The following is a 17,702-nucleotide window of genomic DNA, read 5'->3' as shown; positions in this document are numbered from 1 at the left end:
CTTGATGCTGCATCACAGACAGGAGCGCCTGCGATGGTGCTCTCGACGACGAACCTAGGTGCACGAATGGCAAAACGTCATTTTTTCGGATAAATCCAGGTTCTGTTTACAGCATCATGATGGTCGCATCCGTGTTTGGCAACATCGCGGTGAACGCACATTGGAAGCGTGTATTCGTCATCGCCATACTGGCGTCTCACCAGGCGTGATGGTATGGGGTGCCATTGGTTACCCGTCTCGGTCACCTCTTGTTCGCATTGACGGCACTTTGAACAGTCGACGTTACATTTCAGATGTGTTACAACCTGTGGCTCTACCCTTCATTCGATCCCTGCGAAATCCCACATTTCAGCAGGATAATGCACGACCGCATGTTGCAGGTCTTGTACGGGCCTTTCTGGATACAGAAAATGTTCGACTGCTGCCCTGGCCAGCACATTCTCCAGATCTCTCACCAACTGAACACGTCTGGTCAATGGTGGCCGAGCAACTGGCTCGTCACAATACGCCAGTCACTACTATTGATGAACTGTGGTATCGTGTTGAAGCATCATGGGCAGCTGTACCTGTACACGCCATCCAAGCTCTGTCTGACTCAATGCCCAGGCGTCTCAAGGCCGTTATTACGCCCAGAGGTGGTTGTTCTGGGTACTGATTTCTCAGGATCTATGCACCGAAATTGCGTGAAAATGAAATCACATGTCAGTTCTAGTATAATATATTTGTCCAATGAAAACCCGTTTATCATCTGCGTTTCTTCTTGGTGGAGCAATTTTAATGGCCAGTAGTGTATAATCAGTGTTCTTTCTTTGAAGCGGACAAGCTTCTTCAACGCTATTTTTTGTAGCAGTGCACATAATCCGTGTTCTTGCTTTGAAGCTGATTAGGTTAATCAATGTCTAGAAATCTGCACTTATTTTTTCGTTTTTCTTTCTCTAAGTCAGCGAGCTGAATGCGTTTAGGGGGCCACTCCACCAAACCACCACGACGCTTTGCAATGGCCCTGGTGCTTGGACTGGTGAAGACATCATCAAAACGCAGTCCTGTCAGGCATGCTTCGCCCATATCAGGATGGGTCTCGTTGCTGCACAGGCAGCCAGCATAACTGCCTCCCCCCCATTACCTCCATCTCAACTGCCACACCTGTGTCATCACTCTGCCAGCTGTGGGCTGCAAATGGCCGACAGGCTTCCACCCATCCAGTCATTAGGACGCCACTGCCAACTGAATCAGGGCTGGGAGTCACCGACACATCTCATCCCCCCATAATGGCAGCCATCTCTGCAACCTGGATGCTCCTTCTGGCCTGATGCATCGCGTGAGGAGGCTCCAACTAACTGCCAGTGACCTCACAAGGATGATGCACCATGCCACCGAATACCTCCTATTAGTGGCGCACACTGTAATTTAATTGTGGCATTGCGTTACTGAGTCAAAGTGATTGAAGATGCATTTGAGGAGAGTATCTCGTTTACTCACATAGAAAACCCAACTGGAGGATGAAGAGATCCAATTAGCTTTCTGAAAGCACGCCTCTCTGTGCAGGAAACAGGACTCTGGTGTTGAAGAGAGAAACATTGTATGTATTTGAGGGGAAAATGGCATGGTAGAGCAGAGCACCTCAGCCACTAAGTCGTTTCATGAACTCACCTCGAGTGCTCTACAGGCCAAGTTTTCCGAAATGGAAATTAGAGGGTCAGGTAAAACACGCAGATGAGTACTACACCTCGGTATACACTCACATGTCTTTGGTCCCATAAATGTAGGGTCCATCTACATCAAACTTCCGAAGGATATAGCAATCAAGCATGCATATATTAATGTCAAAAATTAAAATGATAGGTTTTGTTTTTCAAGGTCAATCCTAGCTTGCAAGAGAAATTATAAGACAAATCCACAGCGTACATCTCAATACGGAAGAGATAATGATATTTGTAGATTTTATGACTTCGATGTTGTTGAGTTCCCTGTTAAGATCCACGACATACCTAAATTTGAGACTCAGAAAATTGGCTCATGTTTATGGTTATGGCCAGTAGAAAGAAAAATGCAGTCAGACGAGCAGAACAAACGGGATAAACATGAAGTCCATGGACACTTCATTTCTGCTATTTTACAGGTTAGTGTAGACTGCTGCTGTTCTCTGAGGGTAATAGGCATCACTACACATGGATCAAAGACATGTACTGCCTACTTTCCTCCTAACTGGATAATCGTAATGGTAGAATGTATTATTGCCTTAGTGTTTGAATGTGTTTTCCACAAGCGAGTCATTAGCATAGTATCTTGTAGATTGTTCTACCAAGAAACTGGATTGTTTTGTAATGCACACTGAGCAAAATAAGTTCTTAACGATTAAGAATATCCGCCATCAGGAGCGATGTCCCTTTGTAACCTATGGTGAATTAAGTGATGAAAATAAATTTCTAATGTTTAAGAGGGCCCATCATCAGGAGCGATGTCCCTTGGCAGTGTATGCTGAATTAAGTGCCTCCTCACTACTGTGACTTGCTGCGAAGGCGACACTAAAGGCTTAAACAGCACCTTCACATAAAAACGCTTACCATATGCTGTAGTGTACCAGGTCTTAACCACCACAAATCATTTGTTAGGGACAATTCTGTGATTTGGCTGCTCGCTGAGGTCGAAAAACTTTCTTGGGAGGTCGATAAGCTTTACAGCAGCAGCACTCTCATGACTAAGTCGAAGGAGAGTAATGATTAGTCCGATGGTGTAGATGACTGTCGTATATTTGTGCTGTTAAAAATAACAGCGTAAACTCCTCGCAAGGACTACTGCTGTCTAATGAGAATGTTCCGTGGTGCCACTCACAGTGCATGCAACTTTAAATATAAATTACTCTGTCACAAACACGTCTTTTTTCACAATTTGAGCGGATTTGATGCTCACTTTTGTCTTGAGCAGTTGGCTGAATTCGGTATGAAGAATTATTAATACAGGTTCCCACCTAAGAGTCTAGAAAAATACATTGCATTCTCCAAATGAATGACGCCAAGAATTATGCTCCATCTCCTATACTCACTAAGTTTTACCAAGGCACCACTCCAGACACTTGTTGAAAATCTGCCTCAGGATGATATGTACATCACACCAAGTACATATCCCCATGACGCCAAGTTTCAGCTTGTGATAATGAAGGGGCTAGTCCTCCGTCCAGGGATTTCCATTTGAGTTCTGGAAGCATCTCCTAACACCTACTTGTTGTTCAAACCTACCGATAACAAATACAGCAGCCCGCCTCTGAATTACTTCAATGTCCTCCTTCAATCTGACCTGGTACGGATCCCAGACATTGGAGCAGTACTCAAGAGTAGGTCGCAATAGTGTCCTACATGCGCCCTGTTTTACAACTGAACCACTCTTTCCTAAAATTCTCCCAATAAACTGAAGCTGATCATTTACCTTCCGTACTACAGTTCTCACATGCTGGTTCCATTTCATGTCGTTCAGTAACCTTACATCCACATATTTTAACGTATTGACTGTGCCAATCAAGAAACTAGTAGTACTGTGACCGAACACTGAAGGTTAGTTCTTCCTACTCATCCGCATTCACTTACATTTTTCCACTTTTAGAGCGAGCTTCCATTTATGACACCAACTAGAAATTTTGTGTAAGTCATCTTGTACCTTCCTACAGTCACACAACTTCGACTCCTTACCACACTACCACAGCATCATCAGCAAACAACTGCGGATTGTGCCCACGCTGTATACCAAATCATTTATGTGTATAGGGAACAACAGCAGTCCTATCACAGGTCCCTGGGGCACTCCTGATGACACCCTTGTCTCTGACGAACACTTGCCGTCAAGGACAACATACTGGATTCTGTTATTAAAGAAGTCTTCGGACCACTCTCATGTCTTCGAACTTATACCACATACTCGTACCTTCATTAACAGCCTGCAATAGGGCAACGTGTCAAATGCTTTCTGGAAATCTAGTAATGCGGAATCTGCCTGTTGTCCTTCATCCATAGCTCACAGAATATCATGTGAGAAAAGGGCAAGCTGAGTATCTCATGATTTCTAAAACGATGCTATTCGTGGACATAAGCTTCTCAATCTCATATTGCTTTGAAGTCAGTGTATGGAAAACTTTGTCTGCCACTAGGGAATATAAAATATCTAAATTTACTATTGACGGCACTGAATGCGGATGTTGATGATGTTGATTTGAAGTGAGGAGTGGTCAATATCATGATGATCAGCGCTCTGGCGAAAAGTCAGTGTGCCAATCTCCTGGGTGGGGATGAAGGCTGTCCGATATGTGGAACAGTTCATAGTGTATTCATAGTGTAGGCAACGGTGAGGAATGCAGTATTATATGCTGCAGTTCATAGTGTATTCCCCACCAACTTAGGGATACGGCCCGACAGTTCACAAAATTTCACCACTCTTTTAACACTGGAATCAGTATCGGCGAGAATGGTGGGCAGATCTCAATTGAGATTTAGGGCTGCCCTAATATCATTAGACAGAACACACATTACCAAAATATGCTGAACTGAAAGTGGCACACCACAAATTTCAGAGAGTGGTAGAGCCTCCCACCAGAGGAGGTAGTCATGTGTTAACGGGCTATGTCCGATGCACAGCCTGGTAAGCAGAACCTCCTTCCAGCAGTGTGGTTGACATGAAGTCTGCCATGCCTGTGTAGTCGATATGAGCGATCGCAGTTTGTTTCCTGTCATCTGAAATCATTCATTCTCCCACTGTTTCATGATGCTTCTGTCAGAAAACGAGATGATGGCGTGCAGTGCGATGAGACATTGACAGACAGCACCACCCCGATATGCTTCCTTGGAGGTTTCGTCGGCCATGTCGTTTCCCTGTATCCCTATGTGGCCAGGTACCCAGCAAAAGATTACCTCCTTCCCACGGTGTTGGAGCTGCTGTAAGGAATCATGGATGAACTGAATCAGCTGGTCTAATGGATGCATTTGGTGAAATGCTTGTAGTGCAGTAAGCGAGTTGGAACAGACAAGAAACCTCCTACCGCTACCGAGCGAGGTGGCGCAGTGGTTAGCACACTGGACTCGCATTCGGGAGGACGACAGTTCAATCCCGTCTCCAGCCATCCTGATTTAGGTTTTCCGTTATTTCCCTAAATCGTTTCAGGCAAATGCCGGGATGGTTCCTTTGAAAGGGCACGGCCGATTTCCTTCCCAATCCTTCCCTAACCCGAGCTTGCGCTCCGTCTCTAATGACCTCGTTGTCGACGGGACGTTAAACACTAACCACCACCACCACCTCCTACCGTTACATCTGTGAATCCTCTCCAGTGCCATCAGAATGTCATATAACTCCACATTGTAAATTGTTTCAGACGATGCACTTTGAAAACCCTGTCAGGAAAAACAGCAGAACAACTGTGGACATTGTGGACATTCTCTTGCTGGGATCCACCGGTATAAACTATGATCAAACCGTTTTCGCCCATTTTAAATACATACTACAAAGTTGTATACCAGATTAATTTTTTACAAGTTTTCTTGTACTATGTCAAGCTTAAAATCTCAAAAGCCATTGTATTGGTCATAGGATTTTGTACATTTCAGATGCTATATAATCTTCCTCTAGTACAGGCAACAAAACTATACACTGGTCCATGGAAGCGACTTCGATCAGTGGTCGCTGTTCCTGTGGACCAGTACATGTGTATTTAATGGAATCACCACATATGGTTGATTTCAATACGCAGACGTTACTTGTTTCCCCATATATAGGAAAAGACAGACGCGGTAAAATCTTATTGAGATCTCTACCTGGTAACGTTAGCGAAGCTTTTATAATTCGTAATTTTATTCAGTTATGTGTGACAGAAAAATAACGAGAAGAGAGACACTGTGTTGTCAACAAAGACTCCGGTACCATTAAACTATTCTATTTCCAGCTTGGTTACCGTAGGAATACGTAGACGAGATTAGGTTGTACTTACAGTCAGTCGTTCGATGTCGATGAATTGTAGGTGTTATGCCTCTGAATTTCTTTGTGCAGTCCATGTATACTATGCATGGCTATCAATTTCCTCCTGTATGTTAGTGTGCTAATTTACTCGTAGTTGGACCTCTCTACCTAGCCAGTGATGGGTAGAAAAATACACGGTCTTATAACTAATTGATCGGAGCTGTTGAAGCGTGATTGGACTTCGAGAGAATTGGAAGGGTCAGCAAATTGGCGGGGGACATCTCTTACTCGTCGATATCAGATGGATTCAAGTGCTTTACGTCGAAGAATGGAAGATTCGTGAGAATACGACAACTGAGCGATACTGTGACGAAAGAAGAGTTGCGACGTGAGCTCTACACAGTTTCTTCAAAGAACTGTGGGAAAACATATTACAGCCTCTCATATAGGTGTCGTGAAGTGACTGTAATGAGAAAGTTAGGGGCTAATACGAAGGTTTCTACGACAACCAGCAGCAGCCGAAGTTCCGTCTTTTGCACCAGGTTCCATTTCCACACTTTCTTTTTTCTGTTAATTTCCAGATTCAGTTTATTGTTTGATTGTTAGATTCTGCGATATTTTGGACGCTGTTTTATGTTTGCAGCCCAGTCAGCGCAATAATCCAATCTCTAACGCTTAAATCAACTGGTGGGAAGTAATTCACACGCAGTACAGGCGATCGCTCGTTTAAAGTCAGAGTATGTGACACTGCACTTGGATCTCGACTGGTGAATGGATGCTTGCTGCATCTCCTTATGTATCCTTTGTCGTCAACTTCAGAAGCAACACGATGCATAGATGACCACATAGATAGCTATTGAAGTCTTGATAGCGTTGAAAATTGTAGAACACATTCTTCTGCTGGTGAAGTATCGAAATTCTTCCAAATACTGTAGGTCACCTAAATAGTCGAAATAGTAGTCGTTATTTGTAATTTGAGATCAAGACTGGTGTTAAACATGGAGATGGATTGTCACCATTGTTGTTCAATATAGCACTGGACGAAGTGATCACGCAGTGGAGAGCAATAAACGAGGAAATGGGAATACCAAAGACCCATGTGGGTGACAAAAAGCACAACAGGGCTCAAGTGGACTGCCTAGCCTTTGCAGACGACATAGCAGTAGTAAGTGAGACGGAAGAAGACGCAAAGACACAACTCGACAACTTAAGTAAGGTAGCCAGAAAGGTGGGACTGGGATCGCCTATAACAAGACAAAGACATTAAATACCACTGCAGACTGGGAAACACCGGAAGGTACTGCTCAAATGGTGGACAAATTTAAATACCTGGGAGAATTTATAACAGGAAGGAACAGGAGCAAAGAGGGAATAACAGAGAGGATAAAGAAGATGAGGTCAGCCTTCTGTATGACGAGAGAGATATACAATAAAAAGAATATATCCACAGAGGCAAAGATAAGTCACTACAAGGCAACGGTGAGGAATGCAGTATTATATGCTGCGGAAACGATGACACTAGGAAGAAATGGAGCAGAATAACTAGAGAAAGAAGAGAGAAAAATATACTAGATCCCAAAAGAGGAGGAGAGAGGTGGATGCGAAGACCTAGGGAAGACTTGTACTGGAACATGAGAACAATATCCGGGGAAATCAGATTCAAAAGGGCAAGGTTTTCTGGACATGTAGTTAGGATAAGTATAGATAGAATGACGAAGAGAGTGTGGGTAACAACAGGGAGGACAAGGGGAAAGACAGGAACCAAGTGGGTTGTTGAACTTCGGAAGGACTGTTTGGAAGTGGGGATCAAGGTCGAAGGAAAGGAAAATTGGAGGAAGAAATATACACCGAGCAATATGCCGGAGATCAACGACAGAGAATAATACAGGAAAAAATTAGAGTGTCACCAGTGGGGCCGGCAGGAGAAAAGGACATTGAAGATCTCGGAAGAAGAGCGGGAGAGAGGAAGGGAAAGAATGAAGAGGTTCTGGGAGAAGAGGAAGATGCAGTCCACGAAGGGGCTACTCGTGGTGCTACAGAGGCTGTAAGAAGAAGATTTTTTTTTAACATAAGCTACCTAGTGAGTTCCAGGTCCTCCAGCAACATATAAATTCACAATTCATCATTCTCAGGATTTCCACATTGTCTTCGGTAATGTATCTTGCATAATTACACCGCAGAATCTTGTAATGTTGAATGTATTTCTAACAAACCTAAGCTGATCAATATATGTAAGCGTCCTATCTAATAGGAACGCTAAGGGCCTTTTTTTATGAAGAGATCTAGCAAATTCTTGTATGGTTTTAAGTACAGTCCTTTTCCGATGGCTGATGCTACCATCATGCAGTTAGGCCTTCTCGTTTCCTTTAGTTGTTCCTCGGAGTTCTGTGCGTTCTTGACTGTCCTGTCAATAGCGGCAGCACCATCAGCCCCTGAACCCACCGCTGGGAGGCCTACGAGAGCAGGAATGAAGAAGGGAATAACTCCACCTGAGGTCTTGAGTACAGGTAGAACCTCCGATGCTTTCATAAGTCTTCTCCCTCTTTTATGCTTCAAAGTCTGTTTTGCTGCACACATAGCTGCCAAGATAAATTTTTTTACACACCTCTGTTCCGTTTTCTTCTTCATCATTATTGTCTTTTTCTTCTCTAATGCACGATGTGTGACATTCATAACTTTGTTGAAATTCACCCCCAAACCTAACTTAATATTACCACAATGGTTTTATGAACTGCAAATGCTACAATGCGCTAACCTGTACCAATATCTCTTCTCGCATATACACTCCTGGAAATTGAAATAAGAACACCGTGAATTCATTGTCCCAGGAAGGGGAAACTTTATTGACACATTCCTGGGGTCAGATACATCACATGATCACACTGACAGAACCACAGGCACATAGACACAGGCAACAGAGCATGCACAATGTCGGCACTAGTACAGTATATATCCACCTTTCGCAGCAATGCAGGCTGCTATTCTCCCATGGAGACGATCGTAGAGATGCTGGATGTAGTCCTGTGGAACGACTTGCCATGCCATTTCCACCTGGCGCCTCAGTTGGACCAGCGTTCGTGCTGGACGTGCAGACCGCGTGAGACGACGCTTCATCCAGTCCCAAACATGCTCAATGGGGGACAGATCCGGAGATCTTGCTGGCCAGGGTAGTTGACGTACACCATATAGAGCACGTTGGGTGGCACGGGATACATGCGCACGTGCATTGTCCTGTTGGAACAGCAAGTTCCCTTGCCGGTCTAGGAATGGTAGAACGATGGGTTCGATGACGGTTTGGATGTACCGTGCACTATTCAGTGTCCCCTCGACGATCACCAGTGGTGTACGGCCAGTGTAGGAGATCGCTCCCCACACCATGATGCCGGGTGTTGGCCCTGTGTGCCTCGGTCGTATGCAGTCCTGATTGTGGCGCTCACCTGCACGGCGCCAAACACGCATACGACCATTATTGGCACCAAGGCAGAAGCGACTCTCATCGCTGAAGACGACACGTCTCCATTCGTCCCTCCATTCACGCCTGTCGCGACACCACTGGAGGCGGGCTGCACGATGTTGGGGCGTGAGCGGAAGACGGCCTAACGGTGTGCGGGACCGTAGCCCAGCTTCATGGAGACGGTTGCGAATGGTCCTCGCCGATACCCCAGGAGCAACAGTGTCCCTAATTTGCTGGGAAATGGCGGTGCGGTCCCCTATGGCACTGCGTACGATCCTACGGTCTTGGCGTGCATCCGTGCGTCGCTGCGGTCCGGTTCCTGGTCGACGGGCACGTGCACCTTCCGCCGACCACTGGCGACAACATCGATGTACTGTGGAGACCTCACGCCCCACGTGTTGAGCAATTCGGCGGTACGTCCACCCGGCCTCCCGCATGCCCACTATACGCCCTCGCTCAAAGTCCGTCAACTGCACATACGGTTCACGTCTACGCTGTCGCGGCATGCTACCAGTGATAAAGACTGCGATGGAGCTCCGTATGCCACGGCAAACTGGCTGACACTGACGGCGGCGGTGCACAAATGCTGCGCAGCTAGCGCCATTCGACGGCCAACACCGCGGTTCCTGGTGTGTCCGCTGTGCCGTGCGTGTGATCATTGCTTGTACAGCCCTCTCGCAGTGTCCGGAGCAAGCATGGTGGGTCTGACACACCGGTGTGAATGTGTTCTTTTTTCCATTACCAGGAGTGTACTACCTCAGCTTCATCAGCTAAAATTCGATCTGCAGTGTGACGTCCTGGGAGATCTTCATTTGCTGCACATGCAGTGTCGTGTTCCTTACACACCTCATCGAGAAGATTAATCCTTTAATTATCGCATGCCAACCGTTTTTAAGGCTATGTTGTAGGTTCACAGTAGTTATCTCTGGCAATGTACAATTCGACCAGTAGTTTGTTGAGAATACCACCACCATCACCACCACCACCACCACCACCTCTAATGAGTCACCTATCGTGCATGTTATGCTTCTGTGTGGCTGTAGTCTGTGCACCCCATTATATAGAAAATAGTTGGCTTCACTCCAACTGTTTTGTGTTGGAGCAAAACAAAGTCATTTAACTACTGCTTCATTTCTACGACATCATATGATCCTCTCTATGAGAAGGACATGTGGTTTTGAGCTTTTCTGCATTTTCTCTATGTAAAATCATCCTGCAGTTTCAGTACCACTGCTGTATTTTAAGATGTAGGTTCTGGGATTTGTTCTCTGTATTTTGGAAACTGTAAATATCGAACTTGATTGTTTAGTAGGTATTCCTTCTCAAATGCTGTCTTTCGTTTTGAAATACATACTAAATCACCGATGTTCAGTTTCTGTTTTCATTCATCCATCATCTTAATATGCTTGTGATAATGACTCCTACATATGGTATACAAACATCGACTGGTCTCATTTTTATTGTGTGATGTTCGGTTCAATTATACTGTACGATTATTTGTTGTAGGATATCTGTCCGTTTGTATGGACCAAGACGGTTAAAGGCATTCACATTTGAGCTTTCAGTGTTCAGTTCAGGAGTTCAACGATACTTACGTTTAGATGGATGAATGTTGGATAGTGGAGTATTCCATACCGCTTCATCACAGTTTTGAAATATCCATTTTAAACTGTCCACTGTGATCTGTTTAAGGCAGCGATTCATTCCTATCTGCAGCTATCGCTCAAATATTTCTGCAACATCTCCCCCATTTTTATTTTTACCAGTAATGCACAGGCGAATTTACGGTACGTGTCAATGACCATTCACACATGAATATTCCGTCATATCTATAAGATCCTCTACCCCATAAGTCATGCAAACCTTTAATTATAACTTGTCTATGAGGGTAAGTTTTGAATGTTGGTTTGTGTAGTTATCGAACTACCGTCTCCACACTTATTCGATGATATCTCCCTCTCTAAGCTAGGAAAATTATTGAAACGACTTCATTCAAATGAGATGTATTACCAGCGGCAGCTGATGCCATAAGCAGTTGTACCTGGTCTTTTAGCTCACTGGGATCATCATAATGTATGCACAGGGGGAATCGGTTGTTCACTCTTTTATGCTGAACGTCGAAATCAAAGCAGCACGAAATACAAATCCATTACAAAACCTATATTAGATGCACAACAAAGTAGCAGTAAGGGTTTTTTAGTTACCCAGCAGCTTTTTATGTACATCTGCAAATGAAATATTACACCATACATTTCCAGATCTTTCGGTGAATAATTTATGATTTTTGAGGGTCTTAGGAAAAGAAGGCTAAGCAGACCATGCGTTCTTTGAAATTCCCTGTCACTGATCTGTATTTTGTTATCTGTTGAAACTTGCAGGCTGAATTCTGGCGTCATATATTCTGTCTTCATAGCATAGCTGTGACACTAAATGAAATCGTCAATGGCATCGCTATCATTGTGTAATTTTGCTGAGATTTGCCTGAGGGAGTCAGTAAGTGAGTTCAGGGTTTCTACTAGTGTTCCCTCCCACTCCAAATGTCCTGGCAGTCCTTCGCCAGGCGACACGTCCGAGTTTTTGATTTCTCGTAAGTTACTTAGATCGTAATAACAGTTAGTTTAGTACCTTTAATAGTAAGATTTAAAAACGGTCTGATACACGTTTTTAATGAGTAATTTGTATCACTTTCCATTACGAATTAGTCCAGAACAGAGCTTAAGGTTGGGTTGTAAAAGTATATTTGTTTACGTTTTGGAACAATTAACTTAAAAAATCCACCCAGTTGTTCTGTTTTTCTTTCCAACAATTTAATTTGAGCACGTCCTTTCACTGTTAAGTTCATGTATTCGGAAAATAGCGCAAATCTTAATTTGTTGGATTTATAATCTTTTGCACTAGTCGCTTGTTTACGTGCAGTTTGTTGGCGTACAATAAAGTTACATTCTGTTGTGATTAAGATATTTTAAAGGATTCTGCAGTTGAGTGAGTGTTAACTTCTTGTTGTTAGCGGAAATAAATAACTTTTTGCGTTACATCATACACCTGAACCGCTAACCTGTATTACATCATACACCTGAACTGCTAACCTGTAGGTCAAATTTTTGCTGCTCATAATTAACGAATATTCGTATAGCGTAAAGTGTGTTAAGTGATTTAATTCTAGTTATAAGCGTGTAATCTGTATTGCAATGTGGATGTTACAGTAAGATAGTCAAAGAGGGAATGGTATGTATAGACTGTGGATTGGAATGTCACTGAGGTGACTGTGGTGGGGAACTGAATGGAGAACACAACGATGATGTCCCTTGGAAGTGCAGGCTTTGCGAAAAAGACAAGAGAATCGCTGGGCAAGAGGCAAAGATTTGTGCCCTTCAGGCTGAATTAGATCACGCAAAATTTGAACTAGATAGGGTGACGGGGTAAAAAGATCTTGGGAACTGGGTAAAGGTAACAAGCAATGGGAGAAAGGAGAACAGCTCTTCACCTTCATCTACATTTGTGCTAACAGTATTGAATAAACTTGACTTGTTACATGAAGTAGGAGGAAAAGAGCCTCATCCAGCTGTATGTTACACTAGGGTACAGCAGACTTCTAGCAAGAAACTCTATGTAGGACAGTACCGAAAGAGAGCAGGAAGCAAAGAGTCCTGCTGATAGATAGTAGGTGTCTGAGGGGTGTATACCAGTTGGTACAGGACGAATTGTGGACAGGGTACCAGATCACAATTATTGTTAAGTGACATCGTTAGCCAGGTGACAGCAGACGTTGAAACTTTGTGCAAAAGTTCTTGCAAATAGGATAAGGTTATTATGTTTGGTGGAGCAGGGAACATCCTAACTACGAACAGTAATTACAGCATTACAGGTAACCTGGACGAAATAGGAGTAGCAACTACACAAACAAATGTGGGTTTTGTGGAGATCCTGCAGCACCATGACCAGCCCTGGATAAACAATGATGTGGGCTGTGGGAACACTGACTTGAGCAGGCTGCTGCTGACTGGAGAGAAATCTCATATGAGTTTGCTACAGTTGGGAGATGGGAATATACTAGACATGTCCTACAACTGAACTGGAGAGGGAAAGATAGGTTGCTGAGTTTCCTGCAGATAATAGATACGGGGCCACCATCTCACACAGGAAGATCCCTGTGGTTAGTGGGGTCAGAGGAACACGTTTTTTAAGTTGGAATCAGGATTCAGGCACCCGGTTTTGAAAGCTGTAAAGAAAAAAACAGAAGAGCCCCAAAAGATGGTAAATAATGCACAGAAAAGTAAAGTTAGCACATTTCACCAAATATTAGAGGACTGAGTAACGAGCTAGAAGAGCTTCTTGTCTATCTTTTCAGAGTCTCTAAATTTTCCAAACAGACATCCTGTTCCGTCTGAGAACCACATAACCACAGGGTTGGGTAAGTTACGTATAGAAGATTACACTATTGCAGCTTACGCACGCAGAACTAATGTGTGTGTTTTAATGTATCTAACATCTCCTATTCCCACAAGTTCAAAAAGACGTAGACAAGTAGATTTGGTAGTGATCAGCACATAGAAGCGTTTCCTCGTGAGTTAATTATGAAAAATAGTTCACTTTTAATTGTTACTGTTCATAGATCCCCACTGGAAAATTCTGAACCATTTATGTGTAATCTGGATTCCCTACTGCGCTGTCAAACAGCAGCAAGCAGTTAACAGTCTGTGGCGACTTCAAAGTAGATTTTCTAAAGAAATCTGATAAGAAAATGATGTGAAACCCTAATTTGTATCCTACAATTTGGTATCAGTAGTTAACTTTCCAGCAACTGCTGTATAAAGACAGTAGGACCCTAACTGATAATGTTTTCTTTGGTGATGCTTAAACCAAGAAAATAACTTGTGAAAGGAAAAGGTATCTTGTGGCAAAAACTAATAGGGATCCTGCAGTAGTCACACACTACAAAAACTACTCAAAATTTCTAAGAAACATATTAAAAAAACGAAGAACATGCAAATAATTTCAGAACTCAGTATTTCCGACGACAGGCTTGAGGCTATATGGAATGTAGTGAAACGAGAGACAGGACAGCCAGCCATAAAAGAAGACAACTTCGCTGTTGAACTGAATGGGAGTGCTATAAATGATGAGTCACAGGTAAAAAATGCATTTAAGCATCATTTCTTAAATATAGTAGAGAGCACAGGGACAAACAGTTCAAGAGCAAAATCACATCATTATACTGAAATTTAACTTTCATAAAATTCAATCACATGAATGTATCACCAACTTCTCCTACTGTAATTAAGAAAATTATACATTCTACCAAAAATAAAAGCTCATCTGGTTAGGGTGGTGTTTCCAATAGAGTACTAAAAATCTGTTCCCATACAATAAGCCCAGTCTTATCTAAAATATGTAGTGTATCACTGACTAAAGACATTTTTCCAGAGGGATTGAAATGCGCCATTATTAAATCCCTCTTTAAGAAAGATGATTTAGAGATGTCAATCACTACCGACCCATTTCACTGCTGACATTATTTTCCAAAATTTTTGAGAAGACAATGTATGCTAAAATATTATCTCACCTTATCAACAATAGTATTCTTATCAAATCAGAGTTTGGTTTTCAGAAGGTTACTCTATTGAGATGTGTTTTACACATTAACTCACCAGATATTATAAGCAAGAAATAGTAAAATAGCGCCAGCTAGTATTTTCTGTCGCCTATCAAAGGCGTTTGACTGTGCAAATCACAGTATTCTTCTAGATAAGTTGACGCTTTGTGGGATTGATGGCATAGTCAACCAATGGATAATGTAACATCTAACCAAAAGAAAGCAGGAAGACCCATTTCTAGACGAGTTGTCACAGCGATACACAGTCGTAAAGGAACACACCAATCCAAGTTGTTGAAACAAAATCAATGCTTGAAGTTTCCGATGACACTCTTGCTGTAGCACTGGAAACTCTGGAACAAATTCACAATGAGCTTGATAGTGAGCAGATTCTGCAAGGAATAAAAATGTAGCTTAGCTATTATGTGCAACAGATTGAGTGTGGACGTTGTTGCTACGTTGGCAGCCAAAGGAATCCTTCAGTTGATAAATAAATTGGACTTCAGTGAGTCGTTAGCCTGTACGTCAGTTATAATCCAATACTTCATGACCATTTGTGTCTCAGTCACAAGATGCGAGAAAATGTTTTCTGAACTGAAACTAATAAAAAATTATCTTCGCTCTACAGCGAATCAAAAACGACTAGCGAATCTGTCCATGTTATCAATACTGAAAGAAACAGATTTCAACGACGTTACTGAGAATTTCTTAAAAATAAGGGCACAAACCAGGTCCTACAGTGATGTCAATAATAACCCAAATTTCGACCGCTCCCACTGCCAAGCTGTTAATGCAACAAACCCCCCTCCCCCCATACAGCGACCCGGACTGGATTACCGGTAGTGCTGGGTCTTTTTCTTTGACAGAACTACACCAGGGCGCAGACAACCTAGTGCTACGAATTGAGGAGCTAACCGGAGCAAGGTCTGAATCCAGTGATGAATCACTGAGGAAGACATGGCGGTCGGTCGAATGAAGAGTGGTCTTCAAAGCCTAAACACGGAGTTAACTAAGTCTTTTTTTAACTACTATCTAGTACTTAAGTTACGAAATTAAGTGATATTCTTACTGTACGAGTTTTGTTTCCAGGCTATAAAATAAGAGATAATTTTCTTATTATACTCTTCATTATTTCATTGCACTCTGCCTGATGATTGCTGTGATAACTGCTTATTCGTATTTTGAGTTGTTTAATTATACCTTTACATATGCGTACTACAGTTACGAGAGATCCAGTACATACATTAACAATTTTCGTAATTTTATCCTTCTTTTAATGTGTCTAAGGACGTTGATGCCCTATCCGTTGAGCACCCGTAAACTTCAAAAGAAACAAACACATACACACACGAGTACACACATTACAAATATTTAATTTTTCATCAGCCATTACATCTACATCACTCACGTTTTAGAAAATGAGCACTACAATTAGATTCATTTCTAAGCTGACCGGTGGCCTACTTTAGTAGCTCCACCGCGGGCCTCCGACGGCTTTAGTCCGCCACTACAGCTTACGATGGACTCAGAGAGTCGGAAATGGATAGTCTAATTTAGCAAAAACGAAAAAATTCTTACTGAAGGTGTTTATATTCATACTTCCTGTGCACTGAATAAAGTCACAGGAGCAAAACATAGATATAATTAAAAATATATCTTCTCTGCACTGTATCGACAGATCGCCGACTGTTAAGTCCTAACAGGCAGAATACCCTTCGCCATTTTCTCTTAAGACACGGAACTTCCCGCTTACGTATCACAGCACATGCAGCGGCGCAGTGCAATTGCGCGACGATCGGAATTTATACATTTCTTTCAAACACGCTGTAATTCTTACTGACGTATTACATACTTACAGCCTTTGCTCATCACTACATTCACTCTGTATTGCCATATATTGTAATATCTGAATCTCCATAATTATGTAAAACGTGTAATTACAGAAAATACATAAAGGAACGATTATGACAAGGTACATAAAGATCTCCCCAAGAACATTCTGGGTAACGTAAAAACTATCTACGCCATTTGGCAAATGTGTGACTTCCACCTGTTCTCACAAATATGGAAAACGGTTTGAGCTCATTTACATCCTGTCCAAATCGTACTACATGATATGTCCTCACTCACAAAAGGCGGGACAAAATCCGTTGACCTAAATAGTAGAAAGTGAAGTGCAGTTTCCACATAATATAGCCCTCCATCCTCATGCTGAGAAGGCTTTATGCTATTTCGTAATAGCGCGTTCAAGTCAAGTTGCCAGTCAGTAGTCCTTAATTGTATGCTGGATAAGAGTCGTGTGAATCCATAATGTACGAGAGGTACTCACTCGGATAGTGGCAGTAGTTCAGCCATATCGTTATTTCACCGAAGTTGAGTCCGTTCAGGCCGTTGCTTTGGTATCCGCCGTTAACGTGGTTGCAGAAACAATCGAGGACCGCGGTCCCATTTGCTGCCAGAAAAAGCAGCAACCTTGCAGCTACGTCCCCTGGATGCATTGTTCCAGCTGTTCAGACTGTGATGGAAACACTCGAAGTGCAGATCGCAGGCAGCACAGGCTAAGTATAGCGACAAACGTAGCGGAACTCTTTCCGCGGGATGATTAAACCACAGGAAGGATGACGTCTCTCATCCGGATCACAGCCATATCCCGGGTTTGCTGTGACAGTGGCCTGCTGCCAACACACACTGGCACACAAAGTTTTTCGTTCCTTTTATACG

At 42.9% G+C, this 17,702-nt stretch overlaps 1 protein-coding gene across 1 annotated transcript in view; it reads right to left on the bottom strand.

Moving 5' to 3' along the window:
* Positions 1-17,495, bottom strand: part of LOC124616587 — a 36,674-nt gene extending 19,179 nt beyond the window's left edge. Inside the window, exon 1 of the mRNA XM_047144907.1 lies at positions 17,311-17,495. Coding sequence (XP_047000863.1) covers positions 17,311-17,479 — 169 coding nt within the window. The 5' untranslated portion in view covers positions 17,480-17,495. The remainder of the gene's footprint in view (positions 1-17,310) is intronic.
* Positions 17,496-17,702: the final 207 nt, after the last annotated feature.

The sequence above is a fragment of the Schistocerca americana genome, chromosome 5 (assembly GCF_021461395.2).
Source record: "Schistocerca americana isolate TAMUIC-IGC-003095 chromosome 5, iqSchAmer2.1, whole genome shotgun sequence".
Lineage (NCBI taxonomy): Eukaryota > Metazoa > Arthropoda > Insecta > Orthoptera > Acrididae > Schistocerca > Schistocerca americana.
This window is presented reverse-complemented; position numbering and strand designations above follow the sequence as displayed.